Below are 18561 nucleotides of genomic sequence, written 5' to 3'. Positions count from 1 at the left end.
ACAAACACAATTAATACAAAATTGAACACAAAAATAATAAAAGCATGTATGATGCTCATTGTGGGCTACAATCAAGGTGAATAGGCTTTTCTTAGATGCATCATCAAGAATGAAAACAAAAATAATTTATATGTTGAAGTAATTGCAAAAAATAAAGGCAATCACGCATATGTAAGGAATATAATGTCAATAAATTATATGACGACATTGCAATAAATGGATAAAATGATTAGATAACTATGTTATCGACTTTTGGTTGTCTCGACACCTCATAATAGACTAGACTGAATCAACGCAGTTGAGGATAAAGAATCCCAATTTTGGATTAAATTCAGACCGATTTTCGAAGTTAGCATTATATTTCGCAACTATGTCATCCTCCAGGCCAATGTTTGAACCTTGCTTGAACCCAAATCTTCTACTCGTAACCTAAACCTCTTGATTTGAACCAGAATTGGTTAATCAAATCTATTAATTGAAAAAAATTTCAAACCCGAATTGAACTAGTTGGAGAGAGAGGGGCGGGGAGATTAGAGAGATAGATAAGTGAGAATGAGATATAGGGAGATCGAGTATAGAGTAAATTGATTTTTCCCCCTTTCCTTTTTCCTAAATTTTGGCTTCGCGCTGTGTCCGAATTTAAACCTCCCAACCCATTTCATTTACCTTACATTTTTTCTTTATAATTTTTAAATTTTTAATTATTTTTAAATTAGACACATTATAATATTAACAATAAATTTCTTACTTTGATTTAATTTCTAAAAATTCAAAATAATATAGGTTGTCATTTTCTATACAAAAATGTTTTATGCTTTTCAATCAAGACTTTTACCTTTATTATAATTAATAAAGAAAAAAATTATTTAATTTGATATTCTAATAAACTATTTTAATATTTATAAAATGAAAATAAACATTTATTCGATATACTTTTAAATTCTTAGAAAAAGCAATGAACTATTTTATCCAAATCAGTTATTTTTATATTCAATTTTTAATTAAAATTAAAATTTATTTATTCAACCGTCTATGACAACACGACCTTATGGGTTGCACTAGGGAAGCCATTTATGTCAACACTGGGCTATAACAACATGTCTCTAGGCTAATAACGACACCAAAATCGGGGTGTTGTGTTAGAGCCATAATTTTCATTTTCACACATACTCCAACATTTTCTAAGACCACACCATACAAAAGTGTGCAAATAGGACATTTATAGCGTAATGATATGATCTTGATCATCTTTAATGTGACGCGATGTGGTTTAAACCAACATGTTAAGTGTAGTGTTTTCCTTATGAAAGGCGGGGGTTCGAGGGTTCGATCCCAATGACATTGGTGTTAGTCTATTTCTCATTATCCTAACTCTGTAGTAATTCTTTTGGTGAACTTTCCGAATTGCATGTCATTCTTTTACTTTTTAACGTAATCTTAAAACGATATACACATATTTAAGTACTGCTTTACAAATTTGATCATTGGAAATGTATCAACATGTGTTAAAAATATATTATTTTTTTAATAAAAATTATTACATAAGATTGATCCTCCTAAAAAAATTATTGTGTCCGTTGCTAAAATCACCCAATAAAAAACTCAAACGGCAACTGATAGAGAGTAAAATAAATCCCGGTTGCGTAATTAATATCCCATTAATTATGTTCGGTTTGGGCTGTCAATAAAGCCCATTTTAAAGGGCCCAAAACCCTGAATATTAATTAATTTTGTAATTAATTAATATGGGTAAAGTCGGCTGATAAGTGAAATCGAAGTAGGGATACAATTCCTTGGAAATGGACCTCCAAGAAACCCCATGGGACAATGAATCAATTTCCTGCATTATAGGACTCCAAAGTCCACTCTAAATCTGAGACATGTCCACCAGGTCTCCTAACCCTAATCCAATTCAAAGGCATCCCATGCCTATATAAGGGGTCTCACCCCACAAACCAAGAACTATGTTTTTTGACTTGATCCTTAGCATACAACAAGGTACGTATGCATCTTGTGAAGGCAGATTGAGTCACATATAAAGGCCAAAAGGGGAATTGAGGCCAGTTTTGGACAAGATAAAGGCCATCTTAGACATGGAACCTCCATGTTTCGTAAAGGATGTGCAGAAACTCACTGGAAGAGTTGCAGCTTTGGGACGATTCATATCTAAATCTGGGGACAAGTGTTTGCCCTTCTTCAAGGCTTTGAAAAATGTGAAAGATTTTGCATGGAAAGAAAAAAGCCAAGTGGCATTTGACGAACTGAAAAAATGTATGGTTCAAGCACCGCTATTGGCCAAACCAGTTCTTAATGAAACTTTGTACTTATATTTGGTTTTTTCAGAAAATGCCTTGAGTGTCGTGTTGGTTAAAGAGAAACTTCAAGTCCAGAAACCTATATATTATGTCAGTAAGATCCTGCATGGGGCTGAGTTGAATTATTCGACCATTGAAAAGTTTGCTTTAACCTTGGTGACAGCCTCAAGGAAGTTGCGTCCTTACTTCCAAGCTCATAATATCGAGGTACTAACAAATCATCCTTTGAGAAACAATATTCACAGTCCTAAAGCCAGTGGGAGGCTAATTAAATGGGCCATAGAGCTGGGGGAATTCGACATAAGGTATAAGCCACGAATGACAATAAAAGCCCATGCCTTGGATGGCTTCGTGGTTGAATGTACCATCCCTAACCAAGAAATCGGGGGGCAGGAAGATACTGAACCTCAAGGCATGAAGGGAAAAGAGGATAATAAAGGAGGACATAACAAGGGCAAGGAATATTGGGTTCTCTATTTTGATGGAGCCTCAAAAACAAATCCGAGTGGAGCAGGGCTAGTATTACAAAGCCCTGATATATTCTTGATTGAATATGCTATGGAGTTAGATTTTCCAACTACAAATAATGAAGCCGAGTATGAAGCCCTGATAGCTAGCCTTGGCCTAGCAGGGACATTGAGAGTCAAAAAACTTGAAAGTTTGTGGGGTCTCGAAACTTGTGGTGTCCTAGGTCAGGGGAAAGTTCGAAGCAAGGGATGAAACCATGGTAAAGTATGTAGGCCTAGTAAGAGCCGTGATGACTCAGTTCGATAAATATCATACTGAGCATATTCCAAGAGAACAAAATGATAAGGCCGATGCATTATCCAAATTTCCCGCGTCAGAAATAGAAGAAAGCTCTGGGAGCGTGTACTTTCGTGTTTTGAAAACACGGAGCACATACGTCAAGCTAGTTGCCCCATAGGGCTTGAAGGGTCATGGATAGATCCTATTAAGGCTCATCTACAAACCGGGTGGATTCCCAGTGATAAGGTGGAAATAAGAAAGTTATCTGTACGGGCCCTAAGATTTTCTTTGATTGATGGGATTCTCTATAAAAGGTCTTTCGTGGTACTTATTTAAGGTGTCTCAGTCCGGATGAGGCTCGACTTGCTTTGGAGGAAGTACATGAGTGTATATGGGGCAGGGCCTTGGCCCATAAAATTACCCGCTTAGGTTTCTATTAGCCAGAAATGATGGCTGATGCCAAAGAATATGTGAAGAGATGTGATCGTTGTCGGAAACATGCCCCTGTAGTAAGGCAACCTCCCGAAATGCTTAATTCCATAAACTCCCCAATCCCATTTGCTATTTGGGGAATGGATATTCTTGGGCCTTTCCCGATGGCTACTACTCAAAGGAAGTTCTTGATTACAATTGATTATTTTACTAAGTGGGTCGAAGTCAAGCCTTTGGCCAAGATTACAACTAAACAAGTTGCCCAATTCCTGTGGAAAAATATTATGTGCAAATATGGGATTCCCCGAATCTTGGTGACCGATAATGGAACACAGTTCAATAAAGAGGGGTTCAAAAATTATTGTGAAGAGAGTGAAATCGAGCTGTGATTCACTTCTGTTGCTCACCCTCAAGCCAATGGGCAGATAGAGGTTGTGAATCGGGTTATTTTAGATGGATTAAAGAAGAGAATTGAGAAGTCCAAGAGTAGTTGGGTGGATGAAATACTTCCAATACTTTGGGCTTACAGGACCACATGTAGAGTCACGACATGAGCAACACATTTATGTTAGCATACGGGGCAGAAGCAGTTGTTCCAGTAGAGATATCACATTCGTCCCCGAGGATCCAAGAATACAATGCCTAAGACAATGAGGAAGGCCGAAGGTTAGCCTTGAATTTAATAGATGAAGTGCGAGATGAAGCATATGCAAAGATTGTGGAATATCAAAAGAAAGCTTCTTTTTACTACAACCTGAGGGTGAAAGAGAAATTTATCAAGCAAGGAGATCTGGTCCTAAGGAAGGCGGAAGCCTCTGGAGTAGGGCAGAAAGGAAAGCTTGCCCCAAATTGGGAAGGGCCATACAAGGTTAAGAGCGTTAAAGGAGGAGGATCTTACAAGTTGGAGACTATGGACGGAGAAGAAGTACCCAGGACTTGGCATGCTCAAAACCTGAAGATTTATTACATATAGTTCGTATTTACTTATTAAAGTAGTAACGAGGTTCAAAAGAGCCATGAAGCTATGCTGGTTTAGGATTTTATATCTCAGTTTTAATAGGATTTGCATTTTAGCTTGTGACTATCAGGGTCGAACCCATCTTATATAAGGTTTTGAAAAACCAAGTTGTATTCTTGAGTTTAAGTTATTTTAAACTTTGAAAAACCAAGTTATATTCTTGAGTTGAAGTTATTTTAAACTTTGAAGAACCAAGTTATGTTAATGCTTTGTTTACTTAGAAAAAAATATGCTTTGATGGACATAGTAATAAATAATAAACGAAGGGAAATTCATAAATTCTTCTATTCTAGGAATGCCTTGGGCAGCATTTGCAAGTCTGTCATATTAGTCTGGTTTTCAGTTTTATTTCCATTATTCAATGCATGACTCTTAGAACTGTGTGGTTCAGGTTGCTAATCAGTCTCCCTAAAAATACAAAAGTATTTAAAAACTTAAAGGGAAGGCTATGTAAAGCAAGCAAATAAAGCGAGGAAAGTAACATAAATAAACCCCGAAGGGTATTAAGTTCAAAATACAACAAAATAATATATAAAGCCATGAAAGGCTAAGTAAAATCTCTACTCATCCCTGGTAGAGTCATCCTTGTCCCTCTCCCCCTTGTTGCCCCTTCATCTGCATCAACTGAAGTCTCTCCATATTTTGCTGGAGAGAATTGAGGAGAAGTAGTGCTAGGGTCAAAGATGCGATCTTCCTGCATGAGAGAGTCAAAGAGAGCGTTCAAACTATCTTCAGTCTTTGGCTGCGCAGGCCTGATAAAATCATTGGCCTCTATTAAGCCAGGATACTTCTCCATCACTGCCTTCACCGTAACATCCCATCATTGCGTGAACTGGATGGTATAGAGACCCTTATCATGAATCTCCGTTAATTCTTTGAACTTCTGGGAGTCCATTTACTCGTCGATGATAGTCTCCTTATCACTCCGAAGCTTAACCAGCTCAGCATGGGCCTTGGACAGCTCATCGCCCTTGTTCTTCAGCTTCTTATCAAGGGTCTCAGCCCTCTCCTTCCATTTGTTCATCTCTTTCTCAAACTCATCATAGTTACCTTTCCAGGACTTGGCCTGGTAAAGTGCAGCCTAGAAGTAGACATTACTCTGCATAAGAAGGAGGAAAATTCAGTAAAGTGAAACCACAAAAAAGGAAATATAAAGGAGAAAGAAAAGGGGATAAGGTTTACCAAATATTGGTCCTGAGAACCCAAGTGCTCAATTGACTCAATATCACTCCCCGTAACAATTTATGTGTAGTCCTGGGGAGTGATAGAGTGGAAAGACCAGTCATTTGCGTGTTTGGTGGACCCAACCACCGTACCACTTCTTCCAAAGCCCCAGTTGGGCCTGTAAGCATGCCCCTTGATTGGGTGATCCGTGTCGTCTCCCAGGGAAACCTCAGGAACATGAGACTTTAAAATTGAAGGTCCGTAAGGTTTGCCCCTTGGTTCCTTGTTGAGTTTAGCCCTCTTTTGGCGGCCTGATTCACCTTCCTTGGGCCTGCTAATGTTATTAATAGCCTCACAAGCTGAAAGATAACCATTGAAGCCCATGAGTGATTAAGATATAACAGAGTACAAAAAGAAATGAAGAAAAATACAGGTAAAGTTACCCTTATCAGTGGCCTGAGAAAGACGAACTTGCTTCAAAGAAAACTCATCTAAAAGGGTCCAAGTGTCCGTTTGGCCGTTATCCGCCATAAGGGCTGGAGAAGCGGCCTCCTCCTCGGCGGTTAGCCTAATAATAGCTGGGCTACCTGTTATTCCCTAACAATATAACAAGAATTATAGAAGGGGGGTTGGATGTAATTCTGGCATCTTTTTGAGATTTTAAAACTGTTCTAACTTAATATATATAACAGTGTTTGATTTGCAGTAATACGGAATAGAAGAGTAGTAGAAATCAAAACACTAAGTAATAAAACACAAGCTTTAAAACTTTCTGGTGGATTTGAAAGTATCCACCATATATATATATATATATATATCAGACTGAGATCTCTGTGTTGCTTTGAATAACACACAGCTGCTTTACAAGTTGAACAAACAAACTACAGAGAAATTCTTGACAAGTACAACTTTTTCTATCTCTCTTAAAAATGAGTTTGCTTAGTTTTTTTTTATTTTACTTGCTACTCTTGGTTTATATATCACCAAGTTACATGACAGTAAGACAAGATAATAAAAGAAAATATCTCTAGTCTAACTCCATGATGCTTCACTACTCTATTCCAACATCTTTGAAAAACTTCCCATTTGTATGAAAATGGTAATGCTTCTTTGTTCTCAAAATCCTGCTTAACAGGCTGCCACATTCCTTTTGCAAACACCCAACGCATGTGACTGTGTTGTCACTATCAACAACTATTTTGAATTTGATCATCCGTCGGAACTATGTTGGTCATCCGTCGAGAGTTTTGTTGATTATCCGTTGGGAGCTTTGTTGATCATCCGTCGGTAGCCTGTGTAGATTATCTATTGGGAGTTTTTCTTTCACTTGACTCTATTTCACTTGTACAAAATTACAAGACATCTTATATTTACAATTAGTCAACCTATTCTGTACATCAATATAGTAGTCATTGTGACTTACAGAATTCTATAGCATCTACTCAACTACAGCATGTTATTTGCATAAATGTGCTACAAGACTTATTGTTACATAAGCTACACTCTCGATGGATGTTCAGATGTCATCCGTCGGGGTTATAAAGATCATCCGTTGGGACTATAATAAAACATCCGTCGAGAGCTACAAATTTCACCAAGTTAAATCTACAAAGGTGTTTTGTTTAACTTATCATCAAGTTCACAACATATTCCTAACAATATCCCCCAATTTATGTCTACTGGAATTGTAGCCATAAATTAAGAGAAACTTGATGATAACAAAACATCCTAAATATACAGATTGAATTATAGTAGATAAAACTGATAAGTGCTACAAAATTTATTGAAAATTGAACAAAGTAAAGTGCACAAAGAGTTCTCACAATCATTATCAAGGTGCTCCTCTAAACTGAGCAGATGATCTCTATTTCCTTGTTTGTCTGGATTTCTTCCCAAGCTTCCTGTTATTCTCTTCTATTTGATTCTAAAGTTGTCTGTGGAATTCAAATTCATCAATTTCAGATAGATCCAGCTTTTCCTGCATTTCCAATAGAGTCTCATTGCTAGAGATACTCAATTGGTCATCCAGTCTGAAGAATCTTCTAACTCCCTTATCATCCATGAATTCCATCAGCCAATAAGGCCTCAAATGCACTCTACTTTTTGTGAAGGGAATTGTTAGAGTTCTTGGAAGTGCATTTTTGGCTTTACTACTCCTTAGATCTTCTATCTTCTTTAGGACTAATTTCCTTGCAGTTACATTGAAACCAGAGTTTTTCTTGAAGGATGAGAAGATCTTTATCAGTACAGAGCAGCTTTCCTGAAGAATCATGTAAAGTGGCCATGTGATTTATTTCCCTCCCTTGTACTTGAACACTAGTCTTTCAGGAAGATGTCTATGAGCATCAATCCCTCTTACTTCTTCTAATTCATCCAAGTAGAGGTTTATATCTGAAAACTCCTTGATGTCACAGATATACAAAAGATCTCCCTTGTTGACTGTTGGTTGAGATTTGGTTAGGGTGTTGGTTCTGAAAGTCACAGGTTTCACCTTCCTGGTTGATCTAATCTTTATCTTCTTTGTTTTATTGAAAATTGGTAAGATAAGTTCAGGAATTGGCAAACTGTCCCAGTCTACTGGTTCATCCTTGGGAACTATTGGCTCCTCAAAAAAGTTCCTTGTAGGATCTACCTTGAATTCTTCCTGCACCACTAAGGGCTTGGATGATTGAGTTGAAGTTGTAGACTGTTTGGGAATGTAGTCTTCCATTTCCTCATCACTGAAGTCCAATTTTCTTTTGGCCTTGACTTTGTATATGGGCTTCTTTGTCTGTTGGGGTTCATCTTGCATTTTCCAGATCTTGAACTTCAGTAATCACAGGTGGTTGTGCAGAAATCTCAGTTGTAGTTTTCACAGCTTGAAGTTTGGCCAAGATAGCAGCTTGCTTGCTTCTTTTGTTTGAGCTTCTTAGCATCTAGAGCAGCCTGCTTCTTTTCTTGTTTGATCCTTTATTTTTCTTCCTTCTTAGCTTCTACAAATTGAGGGTGTACAGCCACCTCACAGATTTTCTTACCATTCCTGTAGATCTTGGCAATTCTTCTTTTCAGCACTGAATCAGTTGGATCTTTGAAGAATGCAATTGACCTTGCCAACAGCTTCTTTTCATCTGGCCTTGGTGTCTCAAACATAAAATTCACAGGATTTTTGTCTGAGAACTTTGGATAGTTCCTTTTTGGCTTCAAGACCAGATTTGCTTTTGGAGATTTGATGCATGAAGTTTGGCCTTTTTCCAAGCTACCTAAACTCATTTCATTCACTGAGATTTGCTTGACTTGTGAGTAGTGAAGAAAGATCTTGTCTAGTTTCTCAATTGGACCAATTTCTTTTAAATTTCTTCATCTATTTTCCTCCACTTGTCATCCAATTCCTTCTCAACAGCTGCAATATCAAGCATCTTGAGGTTTGAGTTTGAATTTAGTTTAGAAGCTGCTATTTGGATCAGATCAATATTGTCCAATACTGGTGGCTTGGGCAAAGTAATTTCTGGAACAATTACTTGACTGATTTGAATATTGAGTGCACTCTCCCCCTTACTTGTTTGGCCTCCTTGACTAACTGGGATGATTGAATCTTTCTCCCCCTTTTTGTTAACATCAAGTTGATGAGAAGAAGGGAGTTGTGCAACCACCAACTGTTGAAGCAAACTAGTTTGAGCTTCCTGATTTGCCAGTATTTTGGCCACTGACTTCTCCACATTAGACAACCTAGAGTCCATGGCCTCAACCTTTCTGTTTAAATCAGCTTATTTTCTTAATTTTTGAGCTATTTCAGTCATAGTGGTTCCAGGAAGTCTAGCATCCAACCTTGCTACAAAATCCTGTTTGACATCTGAAATTTCTTGCTTAAGTTCATCCACATTTTGACTGTGTTGGAGAACTTGAATTTTGTGCACCTGTAGAGCTTCAAGATGTGCTTTGAGTAACCTTTTGGTGCTGGCACTTGTGGATACTTGAATTGATGTTTGGGTGTCATGAATCAGCTTGAATAAGGTGGATTGGAGATGTGAATATGAACATTCTTTTGTTAGCATCCAGGAAGGAATATATGCATCTCCCCCTATGCTCATGCTGTCATTCTCATCATCCTCACCATCATTCCCAAAAGAGTCTCCAGCCAATTCAAGATCACTACCAGCTGTGGAAGACATGGCAGTTATAGTATTCATTGCTCTTTGCATTGAAGTTGTGGTATGCACCAGGTTCAGCATTCTCTCAGTATCCTCATTGCCCTGTCCAACTAGAGTTTGATAAGTTGGAACATGATGAGTAAATGTCTCAGCATCCAAAGAGATAAAATCTATAACAGCTTGATATTCTTGCTGAAATAGTCTCTCTTTTTCTGCATCACTGACATCCATTAACTCACTAGCAATGGTTTCCACCCTTATATCTCCTGTACCTGTATTTCTCTCATTTTCTCTCTTTTGTTGTATCAAGGGCTCCCCTTGGCTCACCACCCTCACACCCTCACCATCACCTTATAAGGTGGAACTCCTCTCACGCTCTTTTGCCAGGCTGAAAGAAATAGCCTGCATGAGTTCACTCCTTTCCTCTCCTTTTGCCTGGGAGCAACCCAGCCTCTCACTCAAATCACTCCCTTCCCTCAGTTCTAAGAGTGATTGTTCAACTACTAAATCATCTACACTTGTAACAATTGTTGACATTTCAGTGTGTGTAGTGAGTACCGACGGATGAGGAATATCCATCGAGGTAGTAGTTAGGATAGCCGACGGATGACTGCTGTAAGGCACATCCGTCGGGATACAATCACTAACCGACGGATGAACAATATCCACCGGAATAGAGGAAATGAATGAGTTTGGAGTGGAGACTATTGTAGACTCTGTGCAGATTGATGATAATTCAGGCACATATGTCTCAACAGTTCCTGAAAGAATTGGCAAGTGAGCCAACAAATCATCTAAAAGATGATACTCACTAGCACTAGATTTTGGCTTCCCCAACAGAGTTAAAAAAGGGGAATCAGGAATTGATGTGTTGATCATGTCCACATCCAGAGAATTTGTGGGAGAGTTGGTGTTTGTGGTACTTCTATTACTAAAGATTTTGGTTGTGACTCCACATTTATTGGAGCCACATCAAACTGAATTTGAGATTGTGCAGTGACTGAGTCTTTAACTCCAGTTTGCACTGTGTGTGTTCCCTGTGCATCCCTAAGGGTTTTAGATTTCTTTTTTCTAACATAAGTTTCGGGTGAGCTAGTGTCCCTTATCCTCTTGGTCTGTGCTCTTGGATGAGAGCTTTGTTCAATAGTCACATCCTTTTAGGAGGATGCAACTAATAATGAGCTTCTGTTATATTTAAATTATAATATCTGATTTCGGTTCCGAAGGATAATATTCGAATTCGAATCCGATTTTTATTTTTATATTAAAACTCAAAAATTTTAGTAAAAATTAGAATTAAAATTTTAAAACCGAGCTAAAAGTCAAAATGATTTAGGCCTATTTTATTTTTTTCAAAAATTATTATTATTTTTATTTTTTCAATATAATTTTGTTACCCTTAAAATATTAAACTCAAATAATATATATGTCTAAAATATATTTACAATTATATAAAATTTGTATAAAAAATATTATTTAAAGAATTTATATACACAAACATACACATCCATATACCCACACACATACTATAAATTTAATTTAATTTTTAAATAATATCTTATATGTAATTATTAAGATGTTAATATTATCGGATATAAATATGCCTATATTCATACCAGTAACTATCGAATTCAGTTACCGATAATATCCGATTCTCGTAGACTCCCGCTACTTCAAAATATAAAAAGTAGCAAGCCCGTGGATCGTGATAAAAGTCAAAAACCAGGCCAGCACATCCAAAGTGGTCCACAAAGCCATAAACCACGTTACTCTCATTAATATCCAACCCCGTAATAAATCTCACACACAAAACAAATCCCCAAAATTGGCGCTGAAACAAACCCCATAAAAAAAATTCAGAATTCACCCTTTACACCCAACTCAACTACCCGCCTCTTGTCTTCTCCCTCACCTCTTTTTGGCGGGAAAATCACCTTCAATTCTCGCGGGAAACCTAATCTCACAATTTTCAAATCACTACTTATCAACACATCGAGATCGAGAGAGAGAGAGGGAGGGAGAGAGGCTCTATTTATTAGTAGCAGTGTGTTGATAATTTATGTGCTTTTAACCTGTTTGATAAAAGTCCTCACTGAAACTCTCTTTATATTTACAGATATAAGTTATATAATTATACAAGATGTATGTAGTGAAGAGAGATGGCCGGCAAGAGGCGGTGCATTTCGACAAGATTACGGCGAGGTTGAAGAAACTGAGTTACGGACTCAGTATCGATCACTGCGATCCGATTCTCGTGTCGCAGAAGGTTTGTGCTGGTGTTTATAAAGGCGTTACCACGAGTCAACTTGATGAATTGGCTGCCGAGACTGCTGCTGCTATGACTGCTAATCATCCTGATTATGCTTCTGTAAGCATCGATTTGTTTCGGTTTTGGATATCGTGGATATGTCATTTTTTGTTCTATTGATTTTTTTTAAAGTGTTTATGTTAAGTAATTGAACTGCTGTTGTTATTATTTCTAATCATTTGATAATGTCTCCGTAAGAATTGATTTCACTCATTATTGTTTTGGTTTTCAAATTTGGTAAATTGTTACTTCATGGTATTCTATATGTTTGTTTGAATTAGCTAATTAGTGTTAATTAGTCGTTTCAATGCTTTGATATTATGTGTTTGTGCTAATTAGTTAATCTGATGTTGCATCTGTCACTGCTAATCGTCCTGAGTATGCCTCTTTAAGAATTGATTTGTTATTGTTAGGTTTTTGTTTTGAATTTGTAAGGATTTTCCAGCAAGTGTTTTTTAACGCTTTGAATTTTTAATGGTTGTTCTAATTAGTTAATTAGTTGTTTGGTGTGGTTGAAATTTACATGTGTGTTCTAATTAGTTAGACTGCTGTTATGACTGATCATCATCCTGATTGCACCTTCATAATAATTAATTTGACTAATAATTGCATCAGTTTTTGATTTTTTTTTTATAAATGTTCATGCTTTGTTATTGAGTCCTTCGAATTGTATATGTTTGTTCTGATAAGTTAATTATTTTTTTTCAGAACGCTTCAAGTCATAATGTTTATTCTAATTTTCAAACTGCTGCAATTACTGATAATTACCCTGATTATAATCCCATAAAATTGATTTCTTTTGTTTTGTTATTCTTCTGATTTTGATTTTGTTTTTATGTTTTTTACAATAATTTGAATTTATATGTTTGTTTTAATTGATTGATTAGTGAATTGTTTGATTGGTACAGCTGGCTGCGAGAATTGTTGTTTCGAATCTGCACAAGAACACGAAGAAATCATTTTCGGAGACGTGAGCATATTTATATTTTTACTTGATGTGTTTTTAGTGAATTATGAATTATCATGTAATGGTGGAAGTATTAATTAAGACTTATATATGTTTTCTGGATGCAGTATTAAAGACATGTACAGCCATGTAAGCCAGAGATCTGGTCAGAAGGCTCCGCTTGTAGCTGATGATGTATTTGAGATAATAATGAAGGTATTCATCATTTTATTTTGAGACTAATAGATTGTATTTAATGACTATTTGATTTGGAGAGTGCATTTGTATTGGACAGCTGAATTGTTTGATCTGTTTAAGTTGGAATTGACAGGTATCTTTATAATAATGAATTGTTTAATTGTTTAATCTGGAGTATATAGTTGTGGGAGGGGCTACTTGAGTTTGTAATTTGAAATTTGATATCGAAGCACTTACTCTGTGCTACTTGCATATCCATTAGAAATTGCTAACACTCACTTAAGGTTAATTGGCGTTGAATACAGTTGATGGTCTTGTTTTTGAATAATTTAAAATTTTTTCTGCCATTCTATGTTGCACCTGGTAAAATATAATATTAGAGGGGGTTAAAATTCGGTGCTGGTATTACCTCTTGATTGCACTTTAAAAACTAGTAGGTTGATTTTTTAGTAGTTGACTGACAACATTATAGATTAGAATTATTGTGTCTGCGTGTGTCTGTGTAACTGATATATAAAATTGCTGTTGCCCTAAATCTCTTTTGATTTTAAACATTAGCAATTTAACCAAATATGTATATTCATATTTTTTATTTGTGTGATGTTTTTAAAGCCATGTCTCAGGATTGAGTACTGATGTTAGTTATGTGGTTTATCTAAATCAGAATGCTGCTCGATTGGATAGTGAAATAATTTATGACCGGGACTTTGACTATGATTACTTTGGCTTCAAAACTCTTGAGAGATCCTACCTTTTGAAGATTCAAGGAAAGGTTGTTGAGAGGCCACAGCACATGCTGATGAGAGTTTCTGTTGGAATTCACAAGGATGATATTGAATCTGTTATCAAGACATACCATTTGATGTCCCAGCGCTGGTTCACTCATGCATCACCAACCCTTTTCAATGCAGGGACCCCAAGGCCCCAAGTGAGTTAATTATCCTGTATTTGTTGGTTTCATTATGCTGTTTGCAGTATGTCTGATTCCCTGGTCTACTGGGACAATTGTGTTACTGTCTGCTGACATTTCTATTGCTGGTTTTTGGCAGTTGAGTAGCTGCTTCCTGGTTTGTATGAAGGATGACAGTATTGAAGGTATATATGACACTTTGAAGGAGTGTGCTGTTATTAGCAAACTTGCTGGAGGAATTGGTGTTTCTGTTCATAATATTCGTGCTACTGGTAGTTATATTCGTGGAACTAATGGTACATCCAATGGCATTGTTCCAATGCTCCGTGTATTCAACGACACTGCACGTTATGTTGATCAAGGAGGCGGCAAGAGGAAAGGTATCTACTGTGCTATATCATGTTCTATTCTGTTCTTCCAGTTTACGTTGCCTTAATTTATGTTTTTGTAAAATAATAATTATTGTGTATGCAGGTGCGTTTGCTGTGTATCTAGAGCCGTGGCATGCTGATATATATGAATTTCTCGATTTGAGGAAAAACCATGGAAAGGTAAGTTGGGTTATATTGGTTAGGCTTATTTCACTGGTCTAATGTTTATGCCTTGTAATCCACCGTCCACAAATATTAGCCAGGTCATTGTTAGCTCCATAAAAATTTCTTTCTTCTAAGGCGTGGTGATGGTCTTAGCTCAGTTAAAGTAGAAAGTCCTCGTAAAGCTTCGTATTTCATTTGATAACCGAGTAATGCTATTCTTATAGGAAGAACACCGAGCTCGAGATTTATTTTATGCTCTTTGGATTCCCGATCTCTTTATGGAAAGGGTGCAAAGCAATGGCGAGTGGTCCTTGTTCTGTCCAAATGAAGCTCCGGGTTTGGCTGATTGTTGGGGACAAGAGTTTGAGAACCTGTATACCCAATATGAAAGAGAGGTAGATTTATAACTTTGTTATTGTTTTAGAAAAGCAACTTTATCTAATATTGAAATATACTGGGATAAGACACAAGAATAATGTTGCTAACATGTAAGAAACAATAAATCCAGGGCAAAGCCAAGAAGGTTGTTCAGGCACAGACTTTGTGGTTTGAAGTTCTAAAATCCCAAATTGAAACGGGGACACCATATATGTTGTTTAAGGTGATAATCTGAATGCTATAATCACCACTTTGATTATCAACAATAATTAAACTTTTCGTCATTGTTTACATTCTTATTCTTATCTGTCTTCTGATTTATACACCACTTTTCCTTTTCTATGTTCCTACAGGATACTTGTAATAGGAAGAGCAACCAGCAGAATCTGGGAACAATCAAGTCTTCCAACTTGTGTACTGAAATTATTGAGTACACAAGTCCAACAGAAACTGCCGTATGCAATCTGGCATCAATTGCTCTACCTCGATATGTTAGAGAGAAGGTGAGTAACGAAGACATATTAATATGAAAGGGTGCTGGTTAATTTGTTTTTGGGTTCCTGATTGAGTATCCAAATTTGTATGTTGCAGGGTGTTGCAGATGAATCCCAACCATCAAAGCTTGTGGGAAGTCGAGGTTCTAAAAATCGATTTTTTGATTTTGACAAATTAGCAGAGGTTTGTTTAGTATATTTAGTTGCCTGTATCTACTAGTATTCTAATGAATACAAAATAATGAACGTGAATTGTAACTGTAACTTCAGTCTTACTTATTGGGTTTTCTTCTTTTGGGACAGGTTACTGCGTTAGTTACGGTCAACCTTAATAAAATCATCGACGTTAATTATTATCCAATTGAGACTGCAAGAAGGTCAAATTTACGGCACAGGCCTATCGGTATTGGAGTGCAGGGTCTTGCAGATGCATTTATATTACTTGGCATGGCATTTGATTCACCAGAGGTAAAGCATTTGACTCGTGCTTTTCCCCAAGATTGGGCTAAATCAATGAGGTTTAACATTCATCTCTTCATGTATTGAAGGCTCAGCAGCTGAATAAAGATATTTTTGAGACAATATACTACCATTCTTTAAAAGCTTCGTCTGAGCTGGCAAAAAAAGAGGGGACCTATGAGACATACATTGGAAGTCCAGTTAGTAAGGTATGTTTCAGGACAAAGCTCTTGCCTCCGTGCAAGGGAACTGATTGCTTTAGGGTACTTAACGTTTGTCCTCTTAGTTGAAATTTCGGAACATCTATACGACTCTTCCATCTCGAATTTTTTTTTTTCATAATTTTTTGATGAAAACTTGGGAGAGCATAAGATATTAGACTTTTATAATTCAAGTTAATTTAACATTGCCCGGATTGTGGGATTTACACAATATGGTAATCATCAAAATGCTAAACCTCCCGAGGCTTATTTTTAAAATGATCTGGTGCCATTAATTCTAGAGTTATTTTGCATGGTAGGCATGGCGGGGAACTTGTAAACCTCCTAAAAGCAGCTTGATGGTAATATGTTCTCTAATAAAATTTGACCATTGGCAATGTAAACCTCCAGGGGATTGTTCAACCAGACATGTGGGGAGTAACACCTTCAGACCGGTGGGACTGGGATGCTCTTCGGAAAATGATAGCTGAAAATGGCATAAGGAATTCTCTTCTTGTTGCTCCTATGCCAACTGCGTCAACTAGTCAGATTCTTGGCAATAATGAGTGCTTTGAGCCGTATACTTCCAACATTTATAGCCGCAGAGTATTAAGGTTTGCTGCGCTATCATTTTACATTTGCTATTTTTAGGTCAGCTTTTTTTGTTTAGCTGACTGTTTAAATTTTTGTTGCAGTGGAGAATTTGTTGTGGTGAACAAGCATCTTCTTCATGACTTGACGGAGATGGGTCTTTGGTCACCCAATCTTAAGAACAGGATTATTTATGAAAGTGGTTCTGTACAAAAAATGTCAGAAGTTCCGGATGATCTTAAACTTATATACAAGTATGAATATTAATCTTAACAATCCTTTTCTACTTATTCAATTTCATCTTGCTCCTTACTGAAATACTGTGCAATCAGGACTGTTTGGGAGATCAAGCAAAGAACTTTGGTTGATATGGCTGTTGATCGGGGATGCTATATTGATCAGAGTCAAAGTCTTAACATACATATGGACCAACCGAACTTTGGAAAGCTTACTTCTTTGCACTTCCATGCATGGTCCAAGGTATGTTGTTTGCTCTTTTGATTTTAGCTTGCCCAACTGGAAGACACTTTATAATGACAGTGTCTTAACTGCAGACTAGCCTTTACTTGTTTTTTTTGGTTGATAAGCATGCAATTTACTGAGGCCTGCCTTCATTGTGCAACTATGACACTGTCTATAAATTAACTTGTCTTGAATTGTAGTTTGTAATGTCTTCTAATGTCTGTATTCTTTTTATTGGATGCAAAAGGGTCTGAAGACAGGAATGTATTATCTGAGATCTCGTGCTGCAGCAGATGCCATTCAGTTCACTGTTGATACTTCCATGCTAAAGGTAAAAATATGCCACACTTAAGTTTGCCTATCTAACTAGCTCCTGTCGATATTGATTCTTTTAGTTCTCATCTAAACTGTAGGAAAAGGTTACGAAGGAGGATAATGATGATACCACTAAACTGGCGCAGATGGTATGCTCCTTGAGCAATCGTGACGAGTGCATGGCCTGTGGAAGTTAAGAGTTTACAAAGAGCCAAGGTAATTCTTCTGTTAGGCCTCCACATGCTTCAGATGGGAGATGTTTAGTTTTCGCAGCATATTCCAATAAGCGGGGCATCTGGTATTTCTATTATGCAAATAGGGGGCTTACAAATTTGCCTAAATTTCTTTATTAGAAGTTCAGATGTGTGAAATGCGCTGTGTTTGTACAGGTGAAATTGTATTTGCTGGAGATTATGGTTAATGTTAATTTGTACCAAACAAATCTTTGACAACCCTTGAGTTCCAAGTGGTAAATGAAATGGGAATTTGCAGCAGATATGAGATGTGGTGTTCTTTAACACAATAATAATCCGTCTCTTCTGTGTTATGTGCGTTACTTTTTTTTTAGCAAGTAAAATTCCAGAATGCTTTTCTGTTAATTAACTTAAAATAAAGGTTAAATTAAAGAAAAAGTATCATGAAGTGATCTTTTCTTAATACACTAGGAATTATGATAAATTAATATTTGATAAACAAATAATTTTGTTAAATGAATATTTTTTTTCGGTTCCAAAATAGTAATGACAATGTATTTTTGATTTTGATAAATAAATAATCTTGATTAATGAATAAAATATTTTGATTTTAAGGATATTCATTTATCGAGGTTTAATTATAAAGTTAAATTAATATTTGACTTGATATTTAGTTTAATGCGTCATAGTAATTTATGATATAGTTCACATTTATAATCTAGTTATTATGTAGACTTGTGTTAGTGTAGAAGTAGAACCTATGTGGT

General features: G+C 36.5%; 1 protein-coding gene across 1 annotated transcript; it reads left to right on the top strand.

Annotated features, from left to right (window-relative positions):
* Positions 1-11581: 11581 nt before the first annotated feature.
* LOC141671688 (ribonucleoside-diphosphate reductase large subunit) lies at positions 11582-18096 on the top strand. The gene is made up of 17 exons (XM_074477993.1): positions 11582-12171; positions 13020-13081; positions 13186-13273; positions 13920-14183; positions 14305-14545; positions 14640-14716; positions 14926-15096; positions 15210-15302; positions 15433-15582; positions 15671-15757; positions 15877-16041; positions 16122-16241; positions 16644-16846; positions 16928-17077; positions 17156-17303; positions 17533-17616; positions 17699-18096. The coding sequence occupies exons 1-17, from the start codon at positions 11944-11946 to the stop codon at positions 17795-17797; spliced, it is 2430 nt and encodes an 809-aa protein (XP_074334094.1). The 5' UTR covers positions 11582-11943; the 3' UTR covers positions 17798-18096.
* The last annotated feature ends 465 nt before the right edge of the window (positions 18097-18561 follow it).

This window comes from Apium graveolens, chromosome 7 (assembly GCF_009905375.1).
Source record: "Apium graveolens cultivar Ventura chromosome 7, ASM990537v1, whole genome shotgun sequence".
NCBI lineage: Eukaryota > Viridiplantae > Streptophyta > Magnoliopsida > Apiales > Apiaceae > Apium > Apium graveolens.
This window is presented reverse-complemented; position numbering and strand designations above follow the sequence as displayed.